The sequence below is a fragment of the Bos grunniens genome, chromosome 11, assembly GCF_055505025.1.
Source record: "Bos grunniens cultivar Pamir isolate PY7600 chromosome 11, Bosgru_T2T1.0, whole genome shotgun sequence".
Lineage (NCBI taxonomy): Eukaryota > Metazoa > Chordata > Mammalia > Artiodactyla > Bovidae > Bos > Bos grunniens.
Genome location: NC_141175.1, coordinates 8,410,744 through 8,436,246, shown reverse-complemented (window position 1 = coordinate 8,436,246; position 25,503 = coordinate 8,410,744). Strand labels below are relative to the sequence as shown.

The 25,503-nt window shown below is 52.5% G+C and overlaps 1 protein-coding gene across 6 annotated transcripts; it reads right to left on the bottom strand.

Annotated features, from left to right (window-relative positions):
* Positions 1-1,813: 1,813 nt before the first annotated feature.
* On the bottom strand, positions 1,814-23,889 carry LOC147362441 (kynurenine--oxoglutarate transaminase 1-like). 6 transcript variants are annotated; one of them, XM_086324656.1, is made up of 15 exons: positions 23,847-23,889; positions 22,798-22,843; positions 22,348-22,473; positions 10,393-10,451; positions 8,112-8,262; positions 6,426-6,575; positions 6,259-6,345; positions 5,891-6,019; positions 4,179-4,299; positions 3,762-3,838; positions 3,544-3,633; positions 3,223-3,409; positions 3,064-3,143; positions 2,445-2,531; positions 1,814-2,356 (listed from the first exon to the last, which is right to left on the bottom strand). In XM_086324656.1, the coding sequence occupies exons 4-15, from the start codon at positions 10,443-10,445 to the stop codon at positions 2,291-2,293; spliced, it is 1,278 nt and encodes a 425-aa protein (XP_086180782.1). In that variant the 5' UTR covers positions 10,446-10,451; positions 22,348-22,473; positions 22,798-22,843; positions 23,847-23,889; the 3' UTR covers positions 1,814-2,290. The 6 variants fall into 6 exon arrangements, with proteins under 6 accessions (XP_086180782.1, XP_086180783.1, XP_086180786.1 ...); XM_086324657.1 differs by lacking the exon at positions 23,847-23,889 and adding an exon at positions 23,656-23,770; XM_086324660.1 differs by lacking the exon at positions 6,426-6,575.
* Between the last annotated feature and the right edge of the window lie 1,614 nt (positions 23,890-25,503).

Sequence of the window (25,503 nt, the reverse complement as noted above, 5' to 3'; positions counted from 1 at the left end):
GCACAACTGATTAAATCATCAGTCATGTAACTGAATTCAATGGCCAGTCCTTTACCCTCCCTGGGGTCTGGGGTTGGGGCTGAAAATTCTGACCTTTTGAATACATGGTTGAGGGCGTCCCTGGTGCCTCAGTGGTAAAGAATCCGTTGGCCGATGCAGGAGACACGGGTTGGATTCCTGATCTAGGAAGATCCCTCATGCCGAGGAACAACTAAGCCTGGGAGCCACACTACTGCAGCCTGCATCCCTAGAGCCTCTGCAGCAAGAGAAGTCACTGCGATGAGAAGTCCAAGCACCGAAACTGGAGTGTAGCCCTTGCTCCCCGCAACTACAGAAAAGCCTGGGCAGCAGGAAGAACCAGCACAGCCAAAAATAAATAAGTAAATAAAATTATATTAAAAAAAACACACGGTTGAAGGGGTTGATTTGGAATAACAAAAGACACTACTGTCACTCAGGAAATCGAAGGGTTTTAGGAGCTCTGTGCCAGGAAGCACAGACAAAGACCCGATACATTTTATTATGCTGAATGTTCCCATCACCTCCCCCAATTAAATCTATGATATGAGCAAAACCCATGAGCTTGTTACACAAATGCAACTTCAAGACAAGTCCCCAGCTGCTGCTAAGTCGCTTCAGTCGTGTCCGACTCTGTGCGTCCCCAGAGACGGCAGCCCACCAGGCTCCCCGTCCCTGGGATTCTCCAGGCAAGAACACTGGAGTGGGTTGCCATTTCCTTCTCCAATGCATGAAAGTGAAAAGTCAAAGTGAAGTCGCTCAGTCGTGTCTGACTCCTAGCCACCCTATGGACTGCAGCCTACCAGGCTCCTCCGTCCATGGGATTTTCCAGGCAAGAGTACTGGAGTGGGGTGCCACAGCACCACCTTCCAAAAAGGACTTCAGAAGTTGCCTTGCTTTCCAGTGGGAGGCGCACTCCGGGGATCAAATCCCTCCCTTTACCTTTTGCCCGCAGGAGGGCCTCACACAAGTCACCCGACCTCCCAGTTGGTTTCCTCACTTGTAACATGGGACGGTAACTCCTGTCTCAGAGGCTGTTTAATGAGATGATGGGCGTCCAGGTGTCCGGCAAGCAGAGGTGCACAGTAAGTGTTTGGGGAAACACTCCTTTGCCCTTCTATTCTTTCCTTTTGTAATGAATTACTTTTGGCTGCGCTAGGTCTTCACTGCTACCTTCGGGCTTTCTCTCGTTGCGGTGAGAGGGGGCTACTCTTCCCTGCGGCCTGCAGGCTTCTCTTTACGTGGTTTCTCTTGTTGCAGAGCACAGGCTAGAGAGCACGAGATCTTCAGTAGCTGCAGCATGTGGGCTCGTGGCACGCGGGCTTAGTTGCCCTGTGGCATGTGGGATCTTCCCAGACCAGGGAATTGAACCCATGTGCCCTGCACTGGCAGGCAGATTCTTAACCACTGGACCATCGGGGAAATCCCTCCCCTTTGTTCTAATTATGTAATCCCTGGCCCTCCTGGCCTGGACTCTGATCCTTGTGGGACTTGATTGTCTGTATCTTTCCTGTTAGACCCACAACTAAGGGCCCCAACACACACACACACACACACACCCCCCCAACAATAGTTACACACACCATCTGAGCCCCAAGGCCTGATTTTATCATTAACTAACTAGGTGACCTCAGACAAGTCCCAAGTCCCTGCCCTTCTTTGGGTTCCAAAACGTTTGTAGAAAGAGAGTCTGGGAGCTGAGGTTCAGGGAGGTGGAAGGTGCCTTCTGTTCTGACTGAGTCCCTGCCAGCAATCAGCACCAGGGTGTGAAGCAGAGAGAAGCAGCCAGTAAGGGTCTGAATAGCTTAAAACTTTATTGTGGGCAAAAAGTACTGGCTTGAGGACTCAAGCCTAAATACAACTTCCCAAGAACAAATGTAGATAAGGAAAGAAGGATGTCTGAAGCCTGGCTGGGGCCAGGACTGGGACCAAGGCCAGTACATTATTGAAGTCTGCCCTCGGAGTCCCAGCTGAGCCTGGGGAGGGGCGAGGGGACCTAAGACCATTTAGCCCACCACAGGGAGCACCAGGGAGAGGCCCCGGCCAGGCCTCCCTCACCTCTGCGACAGGAACAGAGCCATGCACCATGAAGAAGTGCTCCCGACTCCCCAAAGACCAAAAGCAGGACTCTTCCTGGGATCATTCTGTGTTACAGAGACGGGCTCCTCCAGTACCATCTACCTGCCACCTGGGGATGGCTGAGAGCTGGACAAAGACAGAGCCTCACAGAGTGTGCAGGCACCAGGCAGGGCCCAGCACTGATGTCACGACCTCAGGGCGTGAGCTCAGCCTTCCACTTCTGCAGCTTCTGGTCCATGGCCCGGAGCGTGGATTCATCCTGCACCAACACAGATCAGTCCTACCCCTCTCCCCAGGAGGTCTGAGGAGGCTTGGGGAGCTCTGCCCTCCCCAGGGCTGTCCTTTACCTTCACAAAACAGAAGCGGATATAGTGGTCAAAGAACTTCTGGTGTGGCAGGCTGAAGAAGATGGACATTGGAATGGCCACCAAGCCCTGGGGAGGAGGAAGCCCATGTCTCAACCATCCCACAGCCTGGCAGGCCTCCGGGGGGCCTCAGGGGGTCAGAGGGGTTCCACGATAAGGAAGGAGAAAGAGAATAAGCTTCAATGCAGCACCTCCCAGTGCTGTGTCAAGGTCAGAGGTAAAACATCCCAAAGCACCATGCCAAGTCCCTCCTTATGTACAGAGGAGAGAGGGAGGCTGAGAGCAAGGAAGATCACCTGGCAGGTCAGGGCAGAGCCATAAGAGATATGTCTTAGAATCGTAGCACTGAGCTGGATGGACCTCAGAGTTAATGGGCCAACTCACTGTACAGATGGGAAGACTGAGGCCCTGAGAGGGCAGGAATTCCTGCCAGCCCACAAGGCCTATTGGAGCACATTAAAAACAGGCTCTCCTTTCCTTGAAATGAATACTGCCCTGAGAGGCCGGGCTGGATTTTGGCCCATCAGCTCGAGGGTCAGGCACCATTAGCAGTGCACAGCCTGTCAAACACACACAGCGGCCCGGCAGAGGCCCAGCCCACCTTATTCTTGATCATCCACTTGACGAAGCGTCTGTCGTACGGCTCATCTGCCGCTCCGGGCAAGTCAGGCATCTTGTTTTCTGGGGGACAGAAGACGTGCTGAGTCCTGGGCAGCCTCCAGGGCCCCAGCTTCAGCCCCGCCCGGCCGGGCCCACTTACTGAAGTCCGAGATGTCTGTGATGAGGAAGTAGCTGCCCTGGGGGATCACAGGCCGGAAGCCCATGGACTGTAGGCTCTGTATCATGTGGTCGCGGCAGCGCTGGATGTACTGTGGGAGCTGCACAAAGTAGCTGCTGGGTCGGCCGAAGTGCAGCTGCTCCCGCTCGAAGCTCTGAGCCACTGCGGCCTGGGGAGGGCGTGGGGCGGGTGGAGGGGGGGCGGCGAACGGGTCAGGTATGACCCGACCCTGGAGCTGACCCAAACCCCTCTCTTGCCCCGCCCCTATCCGGCCCCGCCCCTCACATGGCCACGCCCCCTCACCTGGCCCTGCGTGGCACAGTGATAGATGGAGTTCTGGTGCACAGTACGCAGGTGCTTCATGAGGCTGTCGGGGCCCAGGACCCAGCCCACCTGGACCAAGAACACAGGCAGAGGGTGAGGCCCTTGGGGGCCCAGCCAAACCCTTTCCGGATTCCCAGGCCAGCCTCTCCCACCAACGATTGTAGAGGGAGGGGCCCCCCATACTCTCGTTGCCTCACCTTCCAGCCTGTGACACCGAAGGTCTTGCCAGCGCTACCGATAGTCAGGGTGCGTTCCCACATGCCAGGGAGGCTGGCTGCCCAAGATCAAAGAGAGCGGCTGCTGAGACGGGGGTGGGGGCACGGAGTGGGGGCTGGGTCCCAGCAGGCACCCAGGCTCTCAGCGCCACGGACTCCACTCCGTGTAAAGCTATTTCCAAGACATATTTGAGCCCCTCCTCATGACAACCTCGGGAGGTAGGTGCCACTATGTTCCCCTGTCCCGAGAGAAGTGAAGTCACAGCCCCAGGTCACCTGACCTGTGTGGGTCCAGACCCTTCGGTCCTAATCACCAGACCTGCGCTGCCACCGGACTGGGCTCAAGGCCCTGACGCACAGGTCCGGGGTTACGCGGGCGCCCTGGCCGGTTTGGCTCACCGATGCTGATGTGCTGGAACCCATCGAAGACCATCCACTGGTACACCTCGTCCGAGATGCACACCACGTCATGCTGCTGGCACAGGCTGGCCACCAGCTCCAGCTCTTCCTTGGAGAACACCTGCAGGGACCGTCCCCCACCAGAGAGGCCAGCTCAGAGCAATGTGAGCGCCCGGCCAGAGCCGGGGCCAAGGGCTTCTCTGCCCTCTCCTATCCCTGCAACAGTGACCCTGTGAGGTCAGTTCTGAGATAACAGAAAATATCTCTGTTGGTCTCTGCCCCGGTTTCTGGCACAGAACTCCTAAAACCCGTGTAACTACTAAGGGGTAAAAGCCCTGGAGGGTTTCCCCGGTGGTGCTAGTGGTAAAGAACCCGCCTGCCAATGCAGGAGACATAAGAGATGCGGGTTCGATCCCTGGGTCAGGAAGATCCCCTGGAGGAGGGCATGGCAACCCACTCCAGTATCCTTGTCTGGAGAATCCCATGGACAGAGGAGTTTGGTCGTCTACAGTCCATGGGGTCGCAAAGAGCTGGACACGACTGAAGCGACTGAGCACGCATGCACAAGAGTACTAGAAGCATCTTTTGCTCTAATGCTTGGTCTTTGATCCTGACCTTGACACAGGCAATGGAACCCCCTGTACACTCCTAAGAGATAAGAGCACTAGGAGCATTTTTGTTCTAGTGAGGTGACTCTGAGTGGGCTCCTGGATGGAGGCTGGTCACCAGAAAGACCACGCAAGCCATGATTAGGAGCCTGAAATTTTCAGCCCCCTCCCACATCCCACTTCCTGCCACTTCCTCAGAGAAGGGAGAGGGGTTGGAAATGGAGTTGATAATTGATGCCTCCATCAAAATCCCGATAGGATGGGGTTTGGGGAGCTTGCAGAGGTGGGTGAGCTCATGCTGACGCACCCCCAACTCCACAGGGACAGAAGCAAGCACCTGTTCTCAGGCACCTCCCAGACCTTGCCATACTTGTCTCTTCATCGGGTTGTTTATCTGTATCCTTTATCATCACCTTTAATAAACTGATAACTGTTAGTAGGTGTGTCCCTGAGTCCTGTGAGCCACTCAGATGAATTGAACCTGAAGGGGGGGAGGTGGACGTCTCAGATTTACAGCCACAGGTTGGAAGCACAAACTGACTTGTGATTGGCGTCTGAAGTGGGGTCGGGGGGCAGCCTTGTCAGACTGAGCCCTTCACCGGTGGGAGCTGACACCATCTCCAGGTAGACAGTGTCAGGACTGAATTAAATTGAATTGGATTTTGTGGGACACCCAGCTGGTCTCACAGAACTGCTTAGTGTGGGGAAAAAAAGAACCCCACATATCTGGTGTCAGAAGCTTTGTGAGTGTGATGATGGTGTGACAGTAAAGGAGAAACACAGGTGGAACACTGGGTCTTCCTTGACATCGGTTCTGTCGTGTTCCCATTTTACAGATGAGAAAAGTGGAGCGGTGAAGTCACGGGTCCAGGTCTGTGGGGAAGTAATAGAGGCTTCCAGCCCAGCCCCCTACTGCTGACACCTGCCCTGGGGATCCCTGCCCCAGGCCCTGGGACCCCAGGAGCCTCGATCCTCAGAGCTCTCCACAGTTAGCTCTCCCACTTGACGGATAAGAAAACTGAGGCCCCATGGCAGCACACGAGTAACAGAACAGGCACGCAAGCCAATCTGGAGGGGTGCCCGGGGAGGAGGTCTCTCAGGTACCTTTCCCAGGGGGTTGTTGGGTGTGTTGAGGATGAAGGCTTTAGTGTGAGATGTGAATTTGCTGGCCAGCTCCGTGGGATCCAGCTGCCAGTTGCTGCTGGAATCAGGTTCTCCCTTCTGGGTGGGGCTCTGCAAGAGGAGGGGGCGGGGGTGGCAATACTTACTCCCTGACTTTCATCTCTAGGAATTCGGCTCCTCCCCCCAGGCATCTGTCTCCACCGGCTCTCCTCTGGAGCTCTGGCCACCCCTCCCCCCACCCCGGAGAAACTGGCCTCCTCCACTTCCTTCCTTCTTTCCACCTCCCCGGGTTCAACCCAGCACACTCCTTGGACCCCTCTGCCCACCCACACCCCAACCAGCATCCTCACCGGCTTCAGGGACACAAACACAGGGCGACCCCCTGCCATCAATGTCATGGGCTCATAACAGTCAAAAAAGGGCTCGATGATGATAACCTAGTACAAAAGTCAGATGAGCTGGGGCTAGCACCACCCGGACCCTTCACCCCGACCCAGCCCGGGCTTTGCCCCTTCACCTCATCTCCTTCATCCACCAGGGCCTGGAAGGCTGTGAACAGGGCCCCGTAGGCACCCACGGTTACCAGCACGTTCTTGAGTGGGTCTATCTCCTGTCCCAGCAACTTCCCAAAGAAACTGGCCAGAATCTTCGTCAGGGGTGGGTAACCCTGCCAGGACAGCACGGGTCAGGCGCCTGGCTCGGCCTGGGCCCACCCTCCTGTTCAGACACTCTCTGCAATTCTAGCATCTTTCAGCAGCAAACCTGGGGGTCAAGTCACCTTCTGTGGGGTGGGTCCTTTCATCTCTGCCACCACCCCTTGCCATGAAGCCTGCTCTGTGCCGGGCACACCACCCAGGGCTGGGATTCATGGGGAACCAGACAGAGTGTATGCCTTCACGAATGACAGTCCAATGGAACCCTCTAAATAGCAACAACTCCACGCTTTAAACACCTCTCTTTAAGTTTAAGAGAGTTTACGGGACTTCCCTTGAGGCTCAGCTGGTAAAGAATCCGCCTGCAATGCGGGAGACCTGGCTTCCATTCCTGGGTTGGGAAGATCCCCTGGAGAAGGGAAAGGCTACCCACTCCAGTATTCTGGCCTGGAGAACCGCATCACTGTACAGTCTCTGGGGTCACAAAGAATCAGATACGACTGGGCCACTTTCACTTTCTTTAAGAAGGACTTTTGTGCCATCTGAGCCTCTTGGCAGCCTTACAAGAGAGACATTACTTGATTCCCATAATTTAACAGGTGGAAAAAGAGACCCGGGAAAGGAAATGACTTGCCCAAGGTCATGGCAGTTGAAGTGCAGGACTGGGAGTTTATGCTGCAGCTTTGGAAACCCCTCACTTTGAGAGGAATATTGGATCTATATGCTTGTTTGCGGAGGACACTTATAACACATTCCAGGGTAAGCCAAGGGACTGAAACCTAAGGTCTGGAACTTAATTAAATGATTTACCAAACCAGATTTGACCACATGAAAATGAAAAATTTCTATACATCAAAATATTCCATGAGCAAAGTTAGAAAACTAAACACATATAAACTAATGTGTTTATATAAACATTTTTAAAGTTAAAAGTTCAAAAGTCTGAACACTCAGCAACACAGCACACTGTTGGCAGTGCTAGACTCTGGGCGGTGGGATTGGAAGACACTCCCCCCAGGCTGTGAGATGCACACCAACGTTTAAGAACCTGCTCCAGGGCTGGCAAATATTTACTCTGTGGTCCTTCACAGACAAACTTTGGATTTAGAGTCAAAAAAAAAAAAAAAAATCAACTATCTTTCATCAGCTTTATGTGTCACCTCCTTCAGGAAGCCTTCCCTGATCTCTCAGGTTTCATTCCCTTCTTCGTGTTCCCAAGGACCCTAAGCTCCTCCATCGCAGCATATCAACTACCTTTGATTTCTGCTTCTGTTGTTTGGTCTGCTTTTCCCACTAGACCTTGATCTCCCAGCTCATGTTTTGTTTTTTTTTAAATCTGTCTTTCCCCCAGGCCATGAACTGTCCCAGGGCCTGTAACAAAGGAGACAGTCAGTGAACACTGAACCGTGGCCGGACTGAATTTCAAGGGCTCTGCCCCATGAACCCTAACATCTAGATTGGCCTGCTCTCCAAAAAGAGCTGCCCTTCCTCCCCTGGGACCTCTGCAGAGACCCATGTCTTGAGGCCCCCAGAGGGGCTGGGAGACTCACAAATGCTTTCGTGTACTGGTTAAGCATGAAGTCTCCGCTGACGGCGTGCTGAAAGGCTTCCACGGCGAACTCTGGGGGTGAGAAGTCTGGGAAGCCTTGGCCCAAATTTACAACATCAGCCTCCTCGCTGGCCAGTTGGACAAATTCCACCCTGGGCAACAAACAGAGAGTGGGTAGCAGAACCCTCCACCCCAACCTGGATTTCTGCTCCATTCCAGGGCAGGGTGAGCAAGGCAGTTGGGCTTGCTCTAGAAAAACTGGATAGTTAGCACCCATCCTGATCTGTTTACGGTCATAACTCGTCGTATCCTGGTCACATGTCTCAGCCCAGGGGCTCTGCAACTTTCCATCACGATCCACGGTAAGAAACCACTTTTACATCCCAGACTCTGGACAGACAAACAGGGACTCCACGTTCTCCTTCCAGTGGGATCCACGGCAGTCTTTCCCATTCTGTCCTACTCTGGTCTTTATAAATACTTGCTGAGCACCCCTAAATGGATTTCATGACCCATTCATGCATCTGTCAATGCCACACTTTGAAACATTTGCTCATATCGCCTCTGTTAGTCTATGAGGCAAGCTCTACTCCTCGGTCGCAATGGGGATGGAGAAGGTGGGATTCAGGGGACTTGCCCGATGGCTCCCAATTAGCTTTTCCCAGTTGGCTTTTGAGTCCACCTCTGTCTGGAGCAACAGTCAGGCCCTGGAGAGTTACTCTGAACAGACTGTAGTCCCACCAGCCCTGCCATCTGCCGCCTCTGGCCCCCTACCACCTTTCTTCTGGGCCTGCCTGCTGGCCACCTCTTTAGGGAAGCTGGCAGAGAGGCTGAGAAGCTGGATAAAAAGGCTGGCACCATGGCTCCAGGTTGGCAAGGGGCAGAAGAGTCAGGGGTGGTGGCAATGAATTTGCCTAACAATAAATATGTCTACAATCGGTCATTCTTCTCTCCAGAGCTTCACAAGGTCTCTGAAGACACGAAGTTGCTGAGGCTCAGAGAGGCCCATGACCTGCCCAGAGCCACACTGGTGGCTAAAGCAGAGCTGAGATGCAAAGTCAGATGGTGGGTGTTCCATGGTGGCTGGGACAACGGAGCCAGATCCTCAGGCCACCACCCGAGGGTCCGCAGGAACTGGGGGCCTCTCATGGCCCTCATCTCTCCTAGCACGCTTCCCTGCTCTGTGCAGTCCTCCCTGGCCAGCTCTGCCCTGACTCTGCCTGAGACTTGGCTTCTCCTGGCCTCAGTCCTCCCTTCTGTAGAATGGGTATGACAGGCTCAAGAGTCTGCTGGCTCTGTGAGTCAGGAAAGACTCTAGCTGCCTCTCCCAGCCAGTCATTTCCTCCCTCTGGGCTGGACTTTACCTTATCTGCAAAATGGGCCACAGGCCTGTCCACCTGCCTCACAGAGAGGACAGACGGGGCAGCCTGGGAAGCAGGACCCTGGGGGCTCAACCTGGAGGGCAGCCGGACACCACAGGGTCTTTGGGCCTGGCTTCCCTATCCCAAACACCAGGGAGCATCAGAGGAGAAGATGGAGGTGGAAGATGTTTGCAAAACACAAAATGCAGTAGAGGAGGAGAGTGTGAAAGAAAAAGATGGTCCTCTTTTGGATAAAAACAACAGCCACCTGTACAGAGGTGGCTCTGTGCTCTTGGCCAAAGGGGGACTGGGCTGGGAGCAGGGGTTGGAGAAGGGGGAAGAAGGAAGGTCCTTCAGTCTTTCTTACACACCTTCAATTGCATCCGTCACATCACTAGTGACAGCGGGCAAGTACGTCTTTCACATGTAGAATGAGTCAATAAAGAAAAGATGCTGAGCTCTGCAAGTGTCGGTGAGAAGCCGCCCATGTCTTACCTTCTTATATTCTTTAGCTTATCTTGTTCTCTACTAAGTGTGAAATGAAAGACACCCCTCTGCCCCCGGAAAGCCCTCAGCCCGGTGCCTGGGTAGTAGCCATGGCTCACACTGTATTTCATCTCATCCTTCCAAGGCCCTTCAGGGGAGACAGAAACATCTCCATTTCCTAGCTGGACCTGGAGGCTCAGGGCAGGTGAGTCACCGGCCCCAAATGCCACAGCCAAGCAGGGTGAGGCTGAGACCCAAACCCAAGCCAGTGGCTGGGGTCCTCACCTCTCAAGGGCTGAGGCTGCAAACCTCTCGGTCCAAGTATGCAGCCGTCTTAGGTACCACTGAGTCCCGGCCAACCCGGGGACCTCCAGCCCTGCTATCCTCGAGCCAGGGGACCCCCACCACCATCCTACCCAGTCCTGCCTGGCTCACCGTGGGCAGTGGTCGATCCCGTCCAGCCTTCGAGCCTGCAGCTGTTTAGCCATGGTGAGCTGGAGACAACAGAGCAAGCAGAGAGTCAGCTGGAGACAGAGCAAGTGGAGAGTCAGCCTGGGCTCGCTCTGGGGAGGCAACTGCTCTGTGACCACAGCCTCCGTGTCCGCCCCTCCGGGAGGAGGCGAAGAGCAGGGCTCCTCCAGCCTCCCCGCGCCTGGCTCCTCCCCGCGCCACCAGCCTGGACTTGCCCACCTGCCAGCCCGGACTCCGCACATCTTGGGACATGGACTGGATTCCATCAGGTTAAAATCTGACCCAGGTTAAAATTTGGAGGGGCTGGGGAGGAGGAGCAGCAGGAAGCAGGAGAGCGGAGTACGGTGACAGTGACGGCAGCGGCTTCTTGCTAAACGCTTCCATGAACTTCCCGGAACTCCCCGACTTGACCCATTTTACAGATGCGAAAATGCAGGGAGGAGGGGGAGACAGCTGCCGTCAAGGTCACACGACACATAGACTCAGGCCTGTTTGAGATGAGGCCATGTTCGGACTCGGGCACAGGGGCCACTTGCTCAGTCTTTCAGGGGCTCAGGGGACCACCCCTCCCCTTCCCTGGGTTCTTTCCAGGCCAGCTTCCCCCTCACCCACAGGTGTGCAGAGCCTGGCCTGGCCTGGGGACCATCAGGCTCAGGCCCTCAGTCTGTCGTGGCTGGGTGATATTGCACAAGTGCGTTAGCTCCTCCTGGCCTCAGTCTCCCCATCAGTGTAATAGGGGCATGGGCTTCGTGGTCCCTCGGAGCCTCCTGGTCCCTGTGGGTTGGAGTCTCAGAGGGGCTGCAGGTGGTGAAGCCACCAGCTGTAGCTCACGGTCAACCCTCACTGTTCTTCACAGTCCGAGTCCTCACAGCATGCTTATCAGAGGGGTCAGGATAATCCTCATCTAAAGATGAGGACATTGAGGCTCAGAGAGATTTGGGGCCTTGCTCAAGGTCAGAAGAGGAGCTGCACAGGGCTCTGGGGGAGGACGACAGCAACAGCAGGGCTCCTAGCACCTGGCCCTGGGCCCGGAGAAGGGTGTGGGGACGGTCTGTACACCGGCCAGGTTTTTCCATCGCCTGGGGGTCCTGGTGATGTGAATGGTTCAGAGAGAGCCCAGCGTGGAGCCTGGCACCTAGTGGGTACTTTGCTAACATTGGCGGCCCTGTGCTTTCACCAGGCCCTAATACCTCTCGCCAGGCCTGGCACTCAGCATGTATGGAAATAGTAAAAACGATAGCATGATCTTTGCCAGGGAAACCCCTCAATCCCTGTCAAGCGGGATGGTGGGTCCCCCAGAACAGGCACGGCTGTGCTCTCCAAGGCCAGCGCTGGGCTCACACCAGGCCCTGTGCCTCCCATCCTCTGCTGAGGGGACTTGAAGCAGGCGGGCACTTTCCCCCAGACACAGGGTGGAATGCCCCTCCTCAGATAATAATCGCACTGCCCTTTTTCGGTTCTTAGCCGCAGGGAGTAAATCGGAGGGTGAACTCTGACTGACGGCCCAGCCCCTGGATTCTCCCAGCTCGCCCCCACGGGCCTCTGCACAGCCTGGCATCCTTTCCCTTCCTCTGGGACTGGGCTTGAAGGCCGGCGATTTGCATCGCAGCCTCACTTCTCTGATGAATCTAAGAAAAGCTGTTAATTTTTTCCTTGGCTCAGCTTTTGATTCACAAGGACAGTGTGATAACTTCAAGCTCCTTGCACACAGGACTGGAAACTGTAAGTCCAATGTAATCTACCTGTTCACAACATTTCGTAACTATCAGTGCGACCCTCTAACTTTACTATAGAGGAGAAATAAAAGGAGAGTAGTTTATAACCCAGTCATGGATGCAAAGGCTCAGGCTTGCCCACACTAGGAGATTCTAGGAAGTGGATAGTTATTGTCCCTTGCTTATAAGAAATAAATCTGGCCTATGGGACGTTCCTGGTGGTCCAGTGGCTAAGACTCCCCGCTCCCAATGCAGGGGGCCTGGGTTTGATCCCTGCTCAGGGACCTAGATCCCACAAGCCACACAGATCTTTTCCCGTGTGCCACACCTAAGATCCAGTGCAGCCGAAAAAGAGAAAGAGGGAAAGAAAGAAAAGAAATAAGTCTGGCCTAAACTAGGCCGCTCCCTAGCCTAGTCCCTTCTAAACTCCGCTCCCAACCCAGCCTGTTCCTCCAAGGTCTTTCAAAGCATATCAGAGCCCAGAAAACCAGTCATCTGTCCCAAGGCGGGGCACTTCCTCCTCTGGTCCTCACTCAGTCATCGGCTTCTCTGGAGCATGTTCTCTGACCAGGTCCTGGCAAAGCGCTGAGACCACAGTGTGGACCGATGTTGGGATCCAGAGTGAGGTACTCCGCCCGTGGCAAAGGTCATGAGGAAGGAGGCTCGACATACGCAAAGGCGGGATCGAGCCTCAGGATTCCCCCTGGAACTCCTCGAGCATCTACCCCCATAACCAGAGCCTGCCTACTTTACTACTTTGTGCTCTCCCCTACACCTCTGACTTTACGGGGGGCTGTCCCCCACCACCTTTTTCGGAGAAGGAGTTAACTTAGAGCTCCAGTTAATAAAAACTCCTGGGTGTGACAAGACTGTTTTAACCTACAAACTCCTCTGAAGGTTCTCTGGCCTGCCTGACAGGCTTGTCCGGCCACATGTGATGGCTCACAGCCTCCCAACCGTGAGAGGCACGAGATGCTTTAAACCTTCTAAAAACAGGTTCCTTAGAAAAGTTAGAAAACTATTAGTATAAGTATAATGGGCTGATTAGAAATTGTATTGGTGAAGGGTTTTTCATTTGTTGAGCCAATGTTTGTTGCTAAGTCTCCACATCCCCTGCCCTTACACACGTTAATGAGTATATAGAAGAAATAAGTATTAACCTTTGATATTAATCACATTAGACCTTAGGCTATACCCTCACCCTATAGGAATGTAACTTTATTTGGGTGGTGTCTGTTTTAAGAATAATTACCCCTGGAGAAATAAGTGTCCTGGTTGACTGACCGCTGTCACAAGGAGAGAGAGGGTCATAAATTGTCAGCAGGCCCCCCTGGCCAGAAGATGATGTAACACCCCTAAGACCTCTGTATACATTTGTATGAAGCACCTGACTTTGATAAAAGTCAGGACTGCTGACCCCACGTGACTTTTGCATGACATCTCAGTGTATAAAAGTAGACCATGGAAAATAAAGAATTGGGATGAGTTTCTCGAAATACTGGTCTCCCCATGTCGCTCTCTCCCCCACTCTGGCTGAGTCTCCATCTGGAGCGCAGAACCCACCATGCTTACTAATTATGCCTGGGCTTCTAAGATCCGACCGGGGAGGCCTCAGTGTCTCCTCTTCTTCGGGAGAACGGAAGGACGCTTGCGGCCTATGTAAGTGGTGCAAGCTTCTTGTCTTGAAGTTTTATTGGTCTCCCGCGTAAACCAAGCTACTCAGCCTGTTTCCTCCACTGAATTTTCCTACTGAGCTATCCTCATCCTATTACTCTTTATATCTTTGATAAAATATTTAAATAAATAGGTCGCCGACGCCATCCCCGCTTCGAATACCCTGGATCAGCTGGGGCTGGACCCCGGCAGACCAGGCCTGTCAAGAGATGCCCACAAACACTGTCTCCATTACTATCCACCACGTGTATTTCCTGACCAACCCGAAGGTGTGTGTTATGGCTCGAATCGTGTCCTCCAAAAGTATATGTCCAAGTCCTAACCTCTGATAACCTGTGAATATTTCCCCAGTGTCTCGGGGGTAAAGAACCTGCCTGCAATGCAAAAGACATGCTGGAGATGCAAGTTCAATCCCTGGGTCGGGAAGATCCGCTGGGGATCTTGGGGTTGGTCCATGGGGTCGCAGAGTTGGACGTGGCTGAGCGACTAAACAACAATCTGTGAATGTGGCCTTATTTGGAAACAGGATCTTCGAAGGTGTGACCCATTTAAGACGATGGACTTCCCCTGGTGGTCCAGTGGCTAAGATTCTGGGCTGCAGGCGGCCCAGGTTTGATCCCTGGTGAGGCAACTAGATCCCACATGCGGCAACTAAAGGTCCCGCGTGCTGCAACTAACACTGGCCCAGACAAAAATAGCAATGCATGCATGCTAAGTCACTTCAGTCATGTCTGACTCTTTGTGACCCCACGGACTGTAGCCCACCAGGCTCCTCTGTCCATGGGATTCTCCAGGCAAGAATACTGGAATGGGCTGCCATTCCTTTCTCCAAAAAATAGTAATAATAGTAAATAAGTAAATATTCGAAAAATTGAAGACGAGGTCTCACTGGATCAGCGTGGACCATTGCCAGTCCAGTTTGTTTCCTTGTAAGAAGAGAAAAGAACACAGACACACGGGAGAAAGTTCATGTGAAGACAGCTGCTGCTGCTGCTACTAAGTCGCTTCAGTCGTGTCCGACTCCGTGTGACCCCACAGACGGCAGCCCACCGGGCTCCGCTGTCCCTGGGAGTCTCCAGGCAAGAACACTGGAGTGGGTGAGGCAGAGACTAATGTGTCTACGAGCCAAGGAACACCGAGGACTCCTGACAGCACAGAAGCTAAGAGAAAAGCATGGACCAGATTCTCCTCCTCTAAGCTAAGAGAAAGCACGGCCCCAATAACACCTTGATTTTGGACTTTCAGCCTTCAGAACCACCGGCTGTGTGGTACTTCGGTACAGACGGCCAGGAGACTAACCCAACCGGACACTAGAGGGCGCTGGGGGCACGGCCCCTGAGGGCAGGAGTTCCGGCGGGCTCCTTGGAGGGCGCGGCCTTCAAGCCCAGTCCCAGAGGAAGGGAAAGGATGCCAGGCGGTGCAAAGGCCCGTGGGGGCGAGCTGGGAGAATCCAGGGGCTGGGCAGTCAGTCAGAGTTCACCCTCCGATTTACTCCCTGTGGCTAAGAACCGAAAAAGGGCAGTGCGATTATTATCTGAGGAGGGGCATTCCACCCTGTGTCTGGGGGAAAGTGCCCGCCTGCTTCAAGTCCCCTCAGCAGAGGATGGGAGGCACAGGGCCTGGTGTGAGCCCAGTGCTGGCCTTGGAGGGCACAGCCGTGCCTGTTCTGGGGGACCCACCATCCCGCTTGACAGGGATTGAGGGATTTCTCAGGACACCGGACTTCCAGAGCTAAAAGTAGCACCATCCTGAGAGAACGGGGATGGGTGGTCCCCTTAGACGGGCCGAGTGCAGGGGTGCCTGCTCCCGTCCTGTGCCTGAAACCCTGCTGACTCCCCAGATGGACTTAATCTCAGGGGAATCCCCCTCCTCGACCACCTCCTGACCACTCGGTTCAAAATCTGCGGGTGCCTGGTAGGCTGATCCTCTCTCTGACGTGGTAGCCCACAGCCCTTGATGTCTATCAATTCTGGCCTTTCTCCTAAGGTGGCTACGCCTCCTCTGCCCCACATCACACCTGCCACCATCTCACCGGATCACAGAGGTAGGAATAACACTAATGCGATCAGTTCTGATTTGCTCACTCAGCACCAGGCGCTGCAGTAAGGACTATACTGATGTCATCAGACCCTTTCAACAGCCCTGCGAAGCAGGCGCTACCCTCAAACTCCCCCCAACCTTAATAGGCAGGGAAGGAACTTCCCGGGTGGCTCAGCAGATAAGAATCTGGGTGCCAATACAGAGCACAGGGGTTCGATCCCTGATCTGGGAAGATTTCACATGCCTCGGGGTAAAACAACTCATGTACCACAACTACTGAAGCCTGTGCCTAAAGCCAGTGCTCCGCAATGAGACGCCACCACGGTGAGAAGCCCTCACACCACAGTGAGTAACCCCCAGTTGCTGCAGCTAGAGAAAGCCTGAGTACAGCAGCAAAGACCTGGTGCAGCCAAAAATAAATAAAATCTAAAAGCAAAACGAAAAAAGGCAAGGAAGTTTGCAACAACGATAACATAACAATAAAAACCAGTCCATCCTAAAGGAAATCAACCCTGAATATGCTCTGGAAGGACTGATGCTGAAGCTGAAGCTCCAATCCTTTGGCCACCTGATGCGAAGAACTGACTCGTTAGAAAAGACCCTGATGCTGGGAAAGACTGAAGGCAGGAGGAGAAGGGGGCAACAGAGGACAAGATGGTTGGATGGCATCACCGACTCGATGGACGTGAATTTGAGCAGACTCGGGAGATACTGAAGGACAGGGGACCTGGTGTGCTGCAGTCCGTGGGGTTGCAAAGAGTGGGACACAACTGAGCGACTGAACAACAACAAACACTCAAATGGGGCTCCGGCAGGTCAGGGAAGGGTTCAAATCACGGGATGCCTACAGTTTAAGAGCCCAGCGTGTGGCCCTTTCCTCTCCTCTGCCAGTCTTGGCCCTTCACTCTCACTGCCAGCTCTCAGGAAAGGTGGTACCTTGGGGCTGTGGGTGGCCTGGGCCGTCTGGCTCCGTGGAGCAGGGGAGAGCCTGTGCAGGCTGAGGCCACGCTTAACCACTCATGCTACCTCAGGGCTGGGGCTGGAAACCAGGATCCGGCTTCCACTGCAGGGGACTGCCAGGGCAGCGACTGGTGTGTGTGTCCGGGTGAGTCTGTGGGCACAGGAGTGAGTATCATACTGCACCCTTTGTGGAGCAGGTCTGTCCTGCCAAACCTTTGATGCCCACCTGGGATTGGGCACCAAGCAGACACCAGCGGAGAAGGTTAGGGCACAGGCTTTAGTGTCATGCACACCTTGGCTGTGTGACTCAGGGCAAGTCACTTTACCTCTCTCAATGTCAGTTTCCCTGTCTGTGAAATAAATAAAAATAAGGTACTTCATGGAAAGCCCTTCACTGAATGCCTGGCACATAAAAGGTGACTGTAAATGGCAAATGTTAATAATAGAGTGGGCACTTTATGAATACCCATGAAATTCGTACAATATGACCCATTTCAGCGGGACTGACTTCATGAGATCTCAGGAGGCTTAGTGCTGAGGGCCTGCGATAATTTGAAGGGCCTATGAAAATGTTTTCATTTTAATTTATTTTAAAATAAGAACACAAGTGGGGCTAGTGTTAAAGAGCCTGCCTGCCAATGCAGGAGACATGAGACATGCATTCAATCCCTGGGTCGGAAGATCCCCTGGAGGAGGGCATGGCAACCCACTCCAGTATTCTTGCCTGGAGAATCCCACAGACAGAGGAGCCCCGAGGGGCTACAGTCCATGGGGTCGAAAAGAGTCAGACACGACTGAGGCGACTTAGCACGCATGCACAAGGGAATGTAATATAATAATGAATCGAGCCTGGACGATATTTGTTCTTTATACCAACATAGTTATAAACTATATATATATTTTTGGCCAAGCTGTGTGGCTTGCGGGATCTTAGTTCCCTGACCAGGGACTGAACCAGGGCTCTTGGCAGTGAGAGCATGAAGTCTGAACCACTGGACCACCAGGGACTTCTCCTTTGATATATATATTTTTTTTAATGGAGAAAGGGGCCCATGAAGTAGAAGTGAATAGGGTCCTTGAAAGTTTTAATGTGACCTTGAACGTGGGTAAATCTGTGTGCGGTTGTGACTACTTGTGCAAATAAGAGTGTTTGCCCTTGAGTACTTGCACATGTCTCTTTCCTTTGAGCCCGTGGGTGTCATGGGGACAGTTTCCAGGAACTTGAAGGGGAGGGAAAGCCACTGGGGGTCTGAGCCGAGGGTGGGAAGGGCACAGGTGGCCACTTGGGCTGCCCTCACCAGCAACACTGCCAGGTGTCAAGGCGTTGCATGCTGCTTGCATGTTGCATGTCTAGCTCTTTGCAACCCCTGAACTGAAGCCTGCAAGGCTCCTCTGTCCATGGAATTTTCCCGGTGACAATACTGGAGTGGGTTGCCATTTCCTCCTGCAGGAGATCTTCCCGACCCAGGGATGGAACACAGGTCTCTTGCATCTCCTGCACTGGTAGGCGGATTCTTGACCACTGAGCCACCTGGGAATCCCTGCAAGCCACTGCCCTGTGGGGAAATGGGTGCTTGTTGTCCCTGAGGCCACCAAAAGGGGACACGCAGAGCCAGTCCTGTCTAGACTTCTGGCTAGCTGGCCCTAGACATTAAGCCATACGATACATTAGGACAGAGGACAACTTTGTGTCTCAGAGGGGAGTGTGGCCTCACTTCATAGAGGAGACCGTCGGTGGGGAGTGTGCTGGTCCAGGCCCACCCCATGGTGCGACTGCTGGCCTCCCAGACCAGGGTTCTTGCACTGACTGGGCTGACCTAGGTATCTCTACAGGGGCTCATTCACAGACACCTGGGAGCTCTCACCATTGCCTCATTCAGAGACACCAGGAAGGCTCTGGGGCAGCCTTTCCCAAGCCACACCCACCTCCAACTCCCCATGTGCCTCATCTCTCATCTTCCAGAAAGCAAGATAACTTCCCTGGATAACTCCTCTACAGCCCTGATGACGAGCTTAAGGGTAATGACCATAGCCTTTTATTTACTGCACACTTTCTCTGGGCCAGGCTGCCTGCCCAGCACTTTACACGGCCCATCACTTTGAATCCCATGAGAGAGGTGCCATCAAGAGGCCAAGTAACAGACCCAAGGCCACAGCTAGCAGGTAGCAGAGCTGGAATTTGAACTCAGGACACAGACTTCAAAGCCTGTACTCACTGCCACTGTGGAGCAAGGGAAGGCTGAGCAGTGACACCACGGCCCCTTGGGCTACTGACTCACTATTTCCAGAAAGAATCGATGAAGCACAGACTGAGAGATGCTCAATGGGAAAGGAGAGAATTTGATCTAGTTGCTTACATTTTATGGATGGGGATAGTGATGAGCAGGGAGGGGCACCGACCAGCCCAGATTCCAGGGGGACCAGATCACCTGGGGCATAATCCTGGCATTTTTCTCATCCTAGCAGCTGCCTGGGACATCACTATGCCTGTGTCTCAGAGGAAGATGCTCAATAAACTTTCACTGAGTGACAGAATGAATGTTATCTCTCCAACCAGACTGTGAGCTCCGTTAGAACTAGGACTCTTCTTTGTTCATCTTTTTACTATCAACAACTGGTGCAGGAACTTAGATACACACCTTTTATTACTTCAGATCAGATCAGATCAGTCGCTCAGTCGTGTCTCTTTGCCACCCCATGAATCGCAGCACGCCAGGCCTCCCTGTCCGTCACCAACTCCCGGAGTTCACTCAGACTCATGTCCATCAAGTCAGTGATGCCATCCAGCCATCTCATCCTCTGTCGTCCCCTTCTCCTCTTGCCCCCAATCCCTCCCAGCATTAAAGTCTTTTCCAATGAGTCAACTCTTCGCATGAGGTGGCCAAAGTACTGGAGTTTCAGCTTTAGCATCATTCCCTCCAAAGAAATCCCAGGGCTGATCTCCTTCAGAATGGACTGGTTGGGTCTCCTTGCAGTCCAAGGGACTCTCAAGAGTCTTCTCCAACACCACAGTTCAAAAGCATCAATTCTTCGGCGCTCAGCCTTCTTCACAGTCCAACGCTCACATCCATACATGACCACAAGAAAAACCATAGCCTTGACTAGACGGACCTTTGTTAGCAAAGGAAGGTCTCTGCTTTTGAATATGCTATCTAGGTTGGTCATAACTTTCCTTCCAAGGAGTAAGCGTGTTTTAATTTCATGGCTGCAGTCACCATCTGCAGTGATTTTGGAGCCCAGAAAAATAAAGTCTGACACTGTTTCCACTGTTTCCCCATCTATTTGCCATGAAGTGATGGGACCGGATGCCATGATCTTCATTTTCTGAATGCTGAGCTTTAAGCCAACTTTTTCACTCTCCACTTTCACCTTCATCAAGAGGCTTTTGAGTTCTTCTTCACTTTCTGCCATAAGGGTGGTGTCATCTGCATATCTGAGGTTATTGACATTTCTCCCGGCAATCTTGATTCCAGCTTGTGTTTCGTCCAGTCCAGCGTTTCTCATGATGTACTCTGCATATAAGTTAAATAAGCAGGGTGACAATATACAGCCTTGACGTACTCCTTTTCCTATTTGGAACCAGTCTGTTGTTTCATGTCCAGTTCTAACTGTTGCTTCCTGACCTGCATACAAATTTCTCAAGAGGCAGGTCAGGTGGTCTGGTATTCCCATCTCTTTCAGAATTTTCCACAGTTGATTGTGATCCACACAGTCAAAGGCTTTGGCATAGTCAATAAAGCAGAAATAGATGTTTTTCTGGAACTCTCTTGCTTTTGCGGTGATCCAGCGGATGTTGGCAATTTCATCTCTGGTTCCTCTGCCTTTTCTAAAACCAGCTTGCACATCAGGAAGTTCACGGTTCACATATTGCTGAAGCCTGGCTTGGAGAATTTTCAGCATTACTTTACTAGCGTGTGAGATGAGTGCAATTGTGCAGTAGTTTGAGCATTCTTTGGCATTGCCTTTCTTTGGGATTGGAATGAAAACTGACCTTTTCCAGTCCTGTGGCCACTGCTGAGTTTTCCAAATTTGCTGGCATATTTATTACTTCAGCATGTATTTATTGAACTCCCATTATGCGTTATGCCCTAGCCTAGCCACCAGGCACACAGAGAACAGGATACCTTCCTTTCCCTTAAGGTGTGCACACAGAATGAGGGGGACAAATGAGTAATCAGACCATTCTAATACAGTGTGAGCCTTAATATGCAAAGAATTCTTATCAATCAGTTACAAAAGGCCAACATGTCAATAGAAAAAAAAAAAAAGTGGGCAAAAGATATACATTCACACACAAAAAGAAAACAGCATGTAAACTGGAAGAGATGCTGAACCTTGTCATAACTGACAAAGTGCAAACTACAATGAAACACGATTTTCTGTGTCTCAGGCAGAGAATAATAAGATTGAGATACACCAAGTCAATACTATGATGCCCTAAAAGTCACTGGTATATCTTCTGGAGGGCAACTTAATATTAGTGACTTATATTATTCGTTCCAATCCCAAAGAAAGGCAATGCCAAAGAATGCTCAAACCACCGTACAATGCTGGGAAAGATTGAGGGCAGGAGGAGAAGGGGACGACAGAGGATGAGATGGCTGGATGGCACCACCAACTCGATGGACACGGGTTTGGGTAGACTCCAAGAGTTGGTGATGGACAGGGAGGCCTGGAGTGCTGCGGTTCATGGGGTTGCAAAGAGTTGGACACGACTGAGCAACTGAACTGAATACTCCAGAATTTTGGGGCTGACCAAGGAGGAAAGATACAATTTGTTAGGGTAGATGCAGATGTACAGAAGGACACAATGTGGGATTAGAAAAACCAGGTCCAGAAGTGCATGGATTAAGCAGCCTCACTTCTGTAAAATTGTATCTATATACTTCTTTCCCTGGATAGAAGTGGGTGTTAACAGCTGGGGGCTTCCCTCGTGGCTCAGGTGGTAAAGAATCTGCCTGTAATGCAAGAGACCCAGGTTCAAAACCTGGATCCCCTGGAGAAGGAAATGGCAACCCACTCCAGTATTCTTGTCTGGAGAATCCCATGGACAGAGGAGCCTGGTAGACTACAGGCCATGAGGTCGCAAAGAGTCAGACACAACTCAGCAACTAAATAAGACAACACACCAACAGGCAGATTGTGATTTGGGGAAATAGATCTGGATGGAAATGTGGCATAAAAATGGAGAGTGAAGTGACCTAGCAATATGGAATATACAGTTTTGTAAGAAATTAAAATTTGTGTATAGAATAGCAGTTGCAAATATTCAAACAATAAAGTCTGGCTAAAGGAGCTTAAAAAAAAGTATAATCAGCCATTACAATGATGAGGTTCTAGAAGTTATGATATATGACACTTACCCTCCAGAGAACTGAAATCCACCTAAGTAGGAGGTTAGGGCTCAGCTTTTTGGGTCCCTCCCATTTTCCAAGCCTCAGTTTCTCCATCAGGACAAGATGTCTGGGCCCAGTGGCCCCTAAGGGCCCTTCCGCCCTTCTCTGCCCTGCCCAGGACCCGGCTCGCTCACCCCGATCCTCGCTCTGGGCAGCTGCCTCTTCCTCCTGTTGGCGCTTTGCCTGTTCCTCCTGCGCTCGCTGCCGCTCCAGTTTCTTTGTCATCTTGAGATCCTTCCCCTTCTTTTTCTCCTCTTTTTCTGGATAAGAGGACAATTGGTGGAGGGAAGAGTGACTCGGAGGTGGGAAAGACTTGGAACAGCCCAGGAGGTGGTGTCCTCTCAGTAGGTCAGCCTGGGGACTCCAATGCTGCCTAGAGAGCAGCCAGAGAAGCCTTCCAGGGCTTCTGGCCTCCTCGTCCCCATTTTGGGTACTAGTAAGACCTAGAGGGGACAAACCTGGTGGCTTTTCCCCAAGATTCAGCTGTGCACTGATGGGCGGTGGGGAGGTAAGCACAGACACTTAGCTCTCCATTGGGCCCAGCCCCGCCAGGGCCCACCTCCACCCCCTAGTCCCTGACTTACTCTGTTGCTTCCACTTCCGCCACTCTACTCTTTGGCCATGTTCACCCTGGAGAAGGAGTTGGGGGAGATACAGGAGTGAGGCTGAATGGTCACACCTGAGCTGGGGCGGGGGAGGTGTTCCCACTTGCTGCTCCCCAGCTGTCTCCTCTGTTTAAATGAGCTGTTGTTGGTTAGTGCTCAGTCGTGTCCAACTGTTTTGCGGCCCCATGGACTGCAGCCCACCAGGCTCCTCTGTTTGTGGGATTCTCCAGGCAAGAATACCTGAGTGGGTAGCCATTTCCTTCTCCAGGGGATCCTGCATTGGCAGGCAGATTCCTTACTGTCTGAGCCACTAGGGAAGCCCCTTTAAATGAGGGTAGTGAGGAAACGAGGGGCACCCCCCCCACACACACACACACAATACTGCCCAAGAGAGAGCGTCAGGAGGGCAGGGACATGTACCCCCAGTGCCTGAGACCATAGCTGGAACATAGTAAGCATTCAGTAAATTGTTAAATGAGTTCCTACTGGAGAGAAGAGGAAATAGGTTCAGGGGGACAGGACTTGCCCACTGCCGCCCTGGTTATCAGAAGAGATACGCCATGAAAGGGCTCGGGAAGGAGCCGGGTCCCGCCTTCCGAATCCGAACCCCGGGCAGAGTTGCCACTAAGGACTCCGGCAAGGTTGCCATTGGCCATAAGGCAACGGCAACCCAATCCAGTACTCTTGCCTGGAAAATCTCATGGGCGGAGGAGCCTGGTGGTCTACAGTCCATGGGGTCGCGAAGAGTCGGACACGACTGAGCGACTTCACTTTCACTCCGGTAAGGTAATGAGTTACCAACGCTGTCCCGGCTCCGACTCAAACCCCGGTTCCCACCTCCGCTGCTCATCGGCACAGGGGTTACTGAGGCCACAAGCAGGCAACAAGCTCGGGGACTCCGGCCGCGGAGCAGCGACGAGCCTGGAGCTGGAGGGGCGACTCGGCCCCGCCCACGGGGCCCCACGCGGCTCTATCTCTTAACCGCAGCCCCGTGCCCTGCCGCAGGGCTCGCACATCCCTCCACCTACCGGACCACAGGGCCACTTCCTCGCGCGCTCCGCCATATTCGCCGAACGCCATAGGCCCCGCCCGGCCAATCAGACTCACCCCTTCCGGCAACACCTACTTCGAGCCGTCCAATCGGAGACCCAGTGGCGTGCGTGGGGGTGGCCTAGGTGCTGAGAGGTTAGAGCACGTGGACAGGGGAGGGCTGGAGGTGCTGGATGGGCTGCCTAGGGGCTGATGGGGGCACGGCATCCGGTGAGCTGGACCTGGAGCTGGTGTAGGGACCGGGGGGCGGGGGGGGGGGGTGATGTTTAGCTCATCTCAGGCCTGAGTGTCCCAGTGCGCAGAAACTTTGGACTACCAGAGCGCTGCCCTCCGGCTCGGGTCGAGCACGGAAGTCAAACATCAGCTTGGTTTTGTACATGGAGTCTTGGGGCCCGAAGCTGGAGTGTGATTCAGAGCTGGCAGTAATTAAATCCAGTTATAGATTCGCTCATTTACTCTCTCTTTTAATTATTACACTTTATTAGAGAACAGTTCAGTTCAGTCGCTCAGTCGTATCCGACTCTTTGCAACCCCATGGACTGCATGCAGCACGCCAGGCCTCCCTGTCCATCACCAACTCCCGGAGTTTACTCAAACTCAGGTCCATCGAGTCGGTGATGCCATCCAGCCATCTCATCCTCTGTCGTCGCTTTCTCCTCCCGCCTTCAATCTTTCCCAGCATCAGGGTCTTTTCAAATGACTCAGTTCTTTGCATCAGGTGGCCAAAGAGAAGACTTGGGTTTACCAAAAATTGAACAGATAGTTCCCACAGACTTTCCCCTCAGTTTTTGTAATTAACATGTTGCCTTAAGGTGTACATTTGTTACAGTCCATGAACCAATATTGATGCTTTGTTCATAGTATAGGATAGGGTTCTCTCTTTGTGTTGTACATACTGTGGGTTTTGGTAAAATACCTAATGGCATATATCTATCACTGCCATGGAATTCTCCAGGCAAGAATACTGGAGTGGGTTGCTGTTTCCTTCTCCAGGGCATCTTCTTGACCCAGGGATCAAACCTGGGTCTCCTGCATTGCAGGCAGATTCTTTAGTGTCTGAGCCACCAAGGAAGCCCCCGTCATTACAGTATCATACAAAATTGATTCACTGCCCTAAAAATCTGTGCTCCACCTATTTTCCCCACTCCTCAAGCCCCTGATAACCACTGATCTTTTTTTTCTAACTGTTCTTATAGTTTAGCCTTTTCCAGAATGTCATATAGTTGGAATCAAACAATATGCAGCCTTTTCAGACTCCCTTCTTTTATTAAGTAATACATATTTAAAGTTCCTCCCTAGCTTCTAGTGGCTCGATATCTCATTTCTTTTTACTGCTGGATACTATTCATTGGCCTGATATCTCATTTCTTTTTAGTGCTGGATACTAGTCATTGTATGGATATGCCAGCATGTCTATCCATTCACCTTTCAAAGGACATTTGGTTGTTTCCAGTATCTGGCAATTATAAATAAAACTGCTGTAAACATTCATGTGCAGGTTTTTGTGTGGACCTGCCTTTTCAGCTCATTTGGATAAACAGCTGGACGTCTGATTGCTGAAATATTTCACTGGAGGCAAAAACTGTAAAAATGGGTACAAAGTTTATTATTAGAGACACAGCACAACAAGCGGGA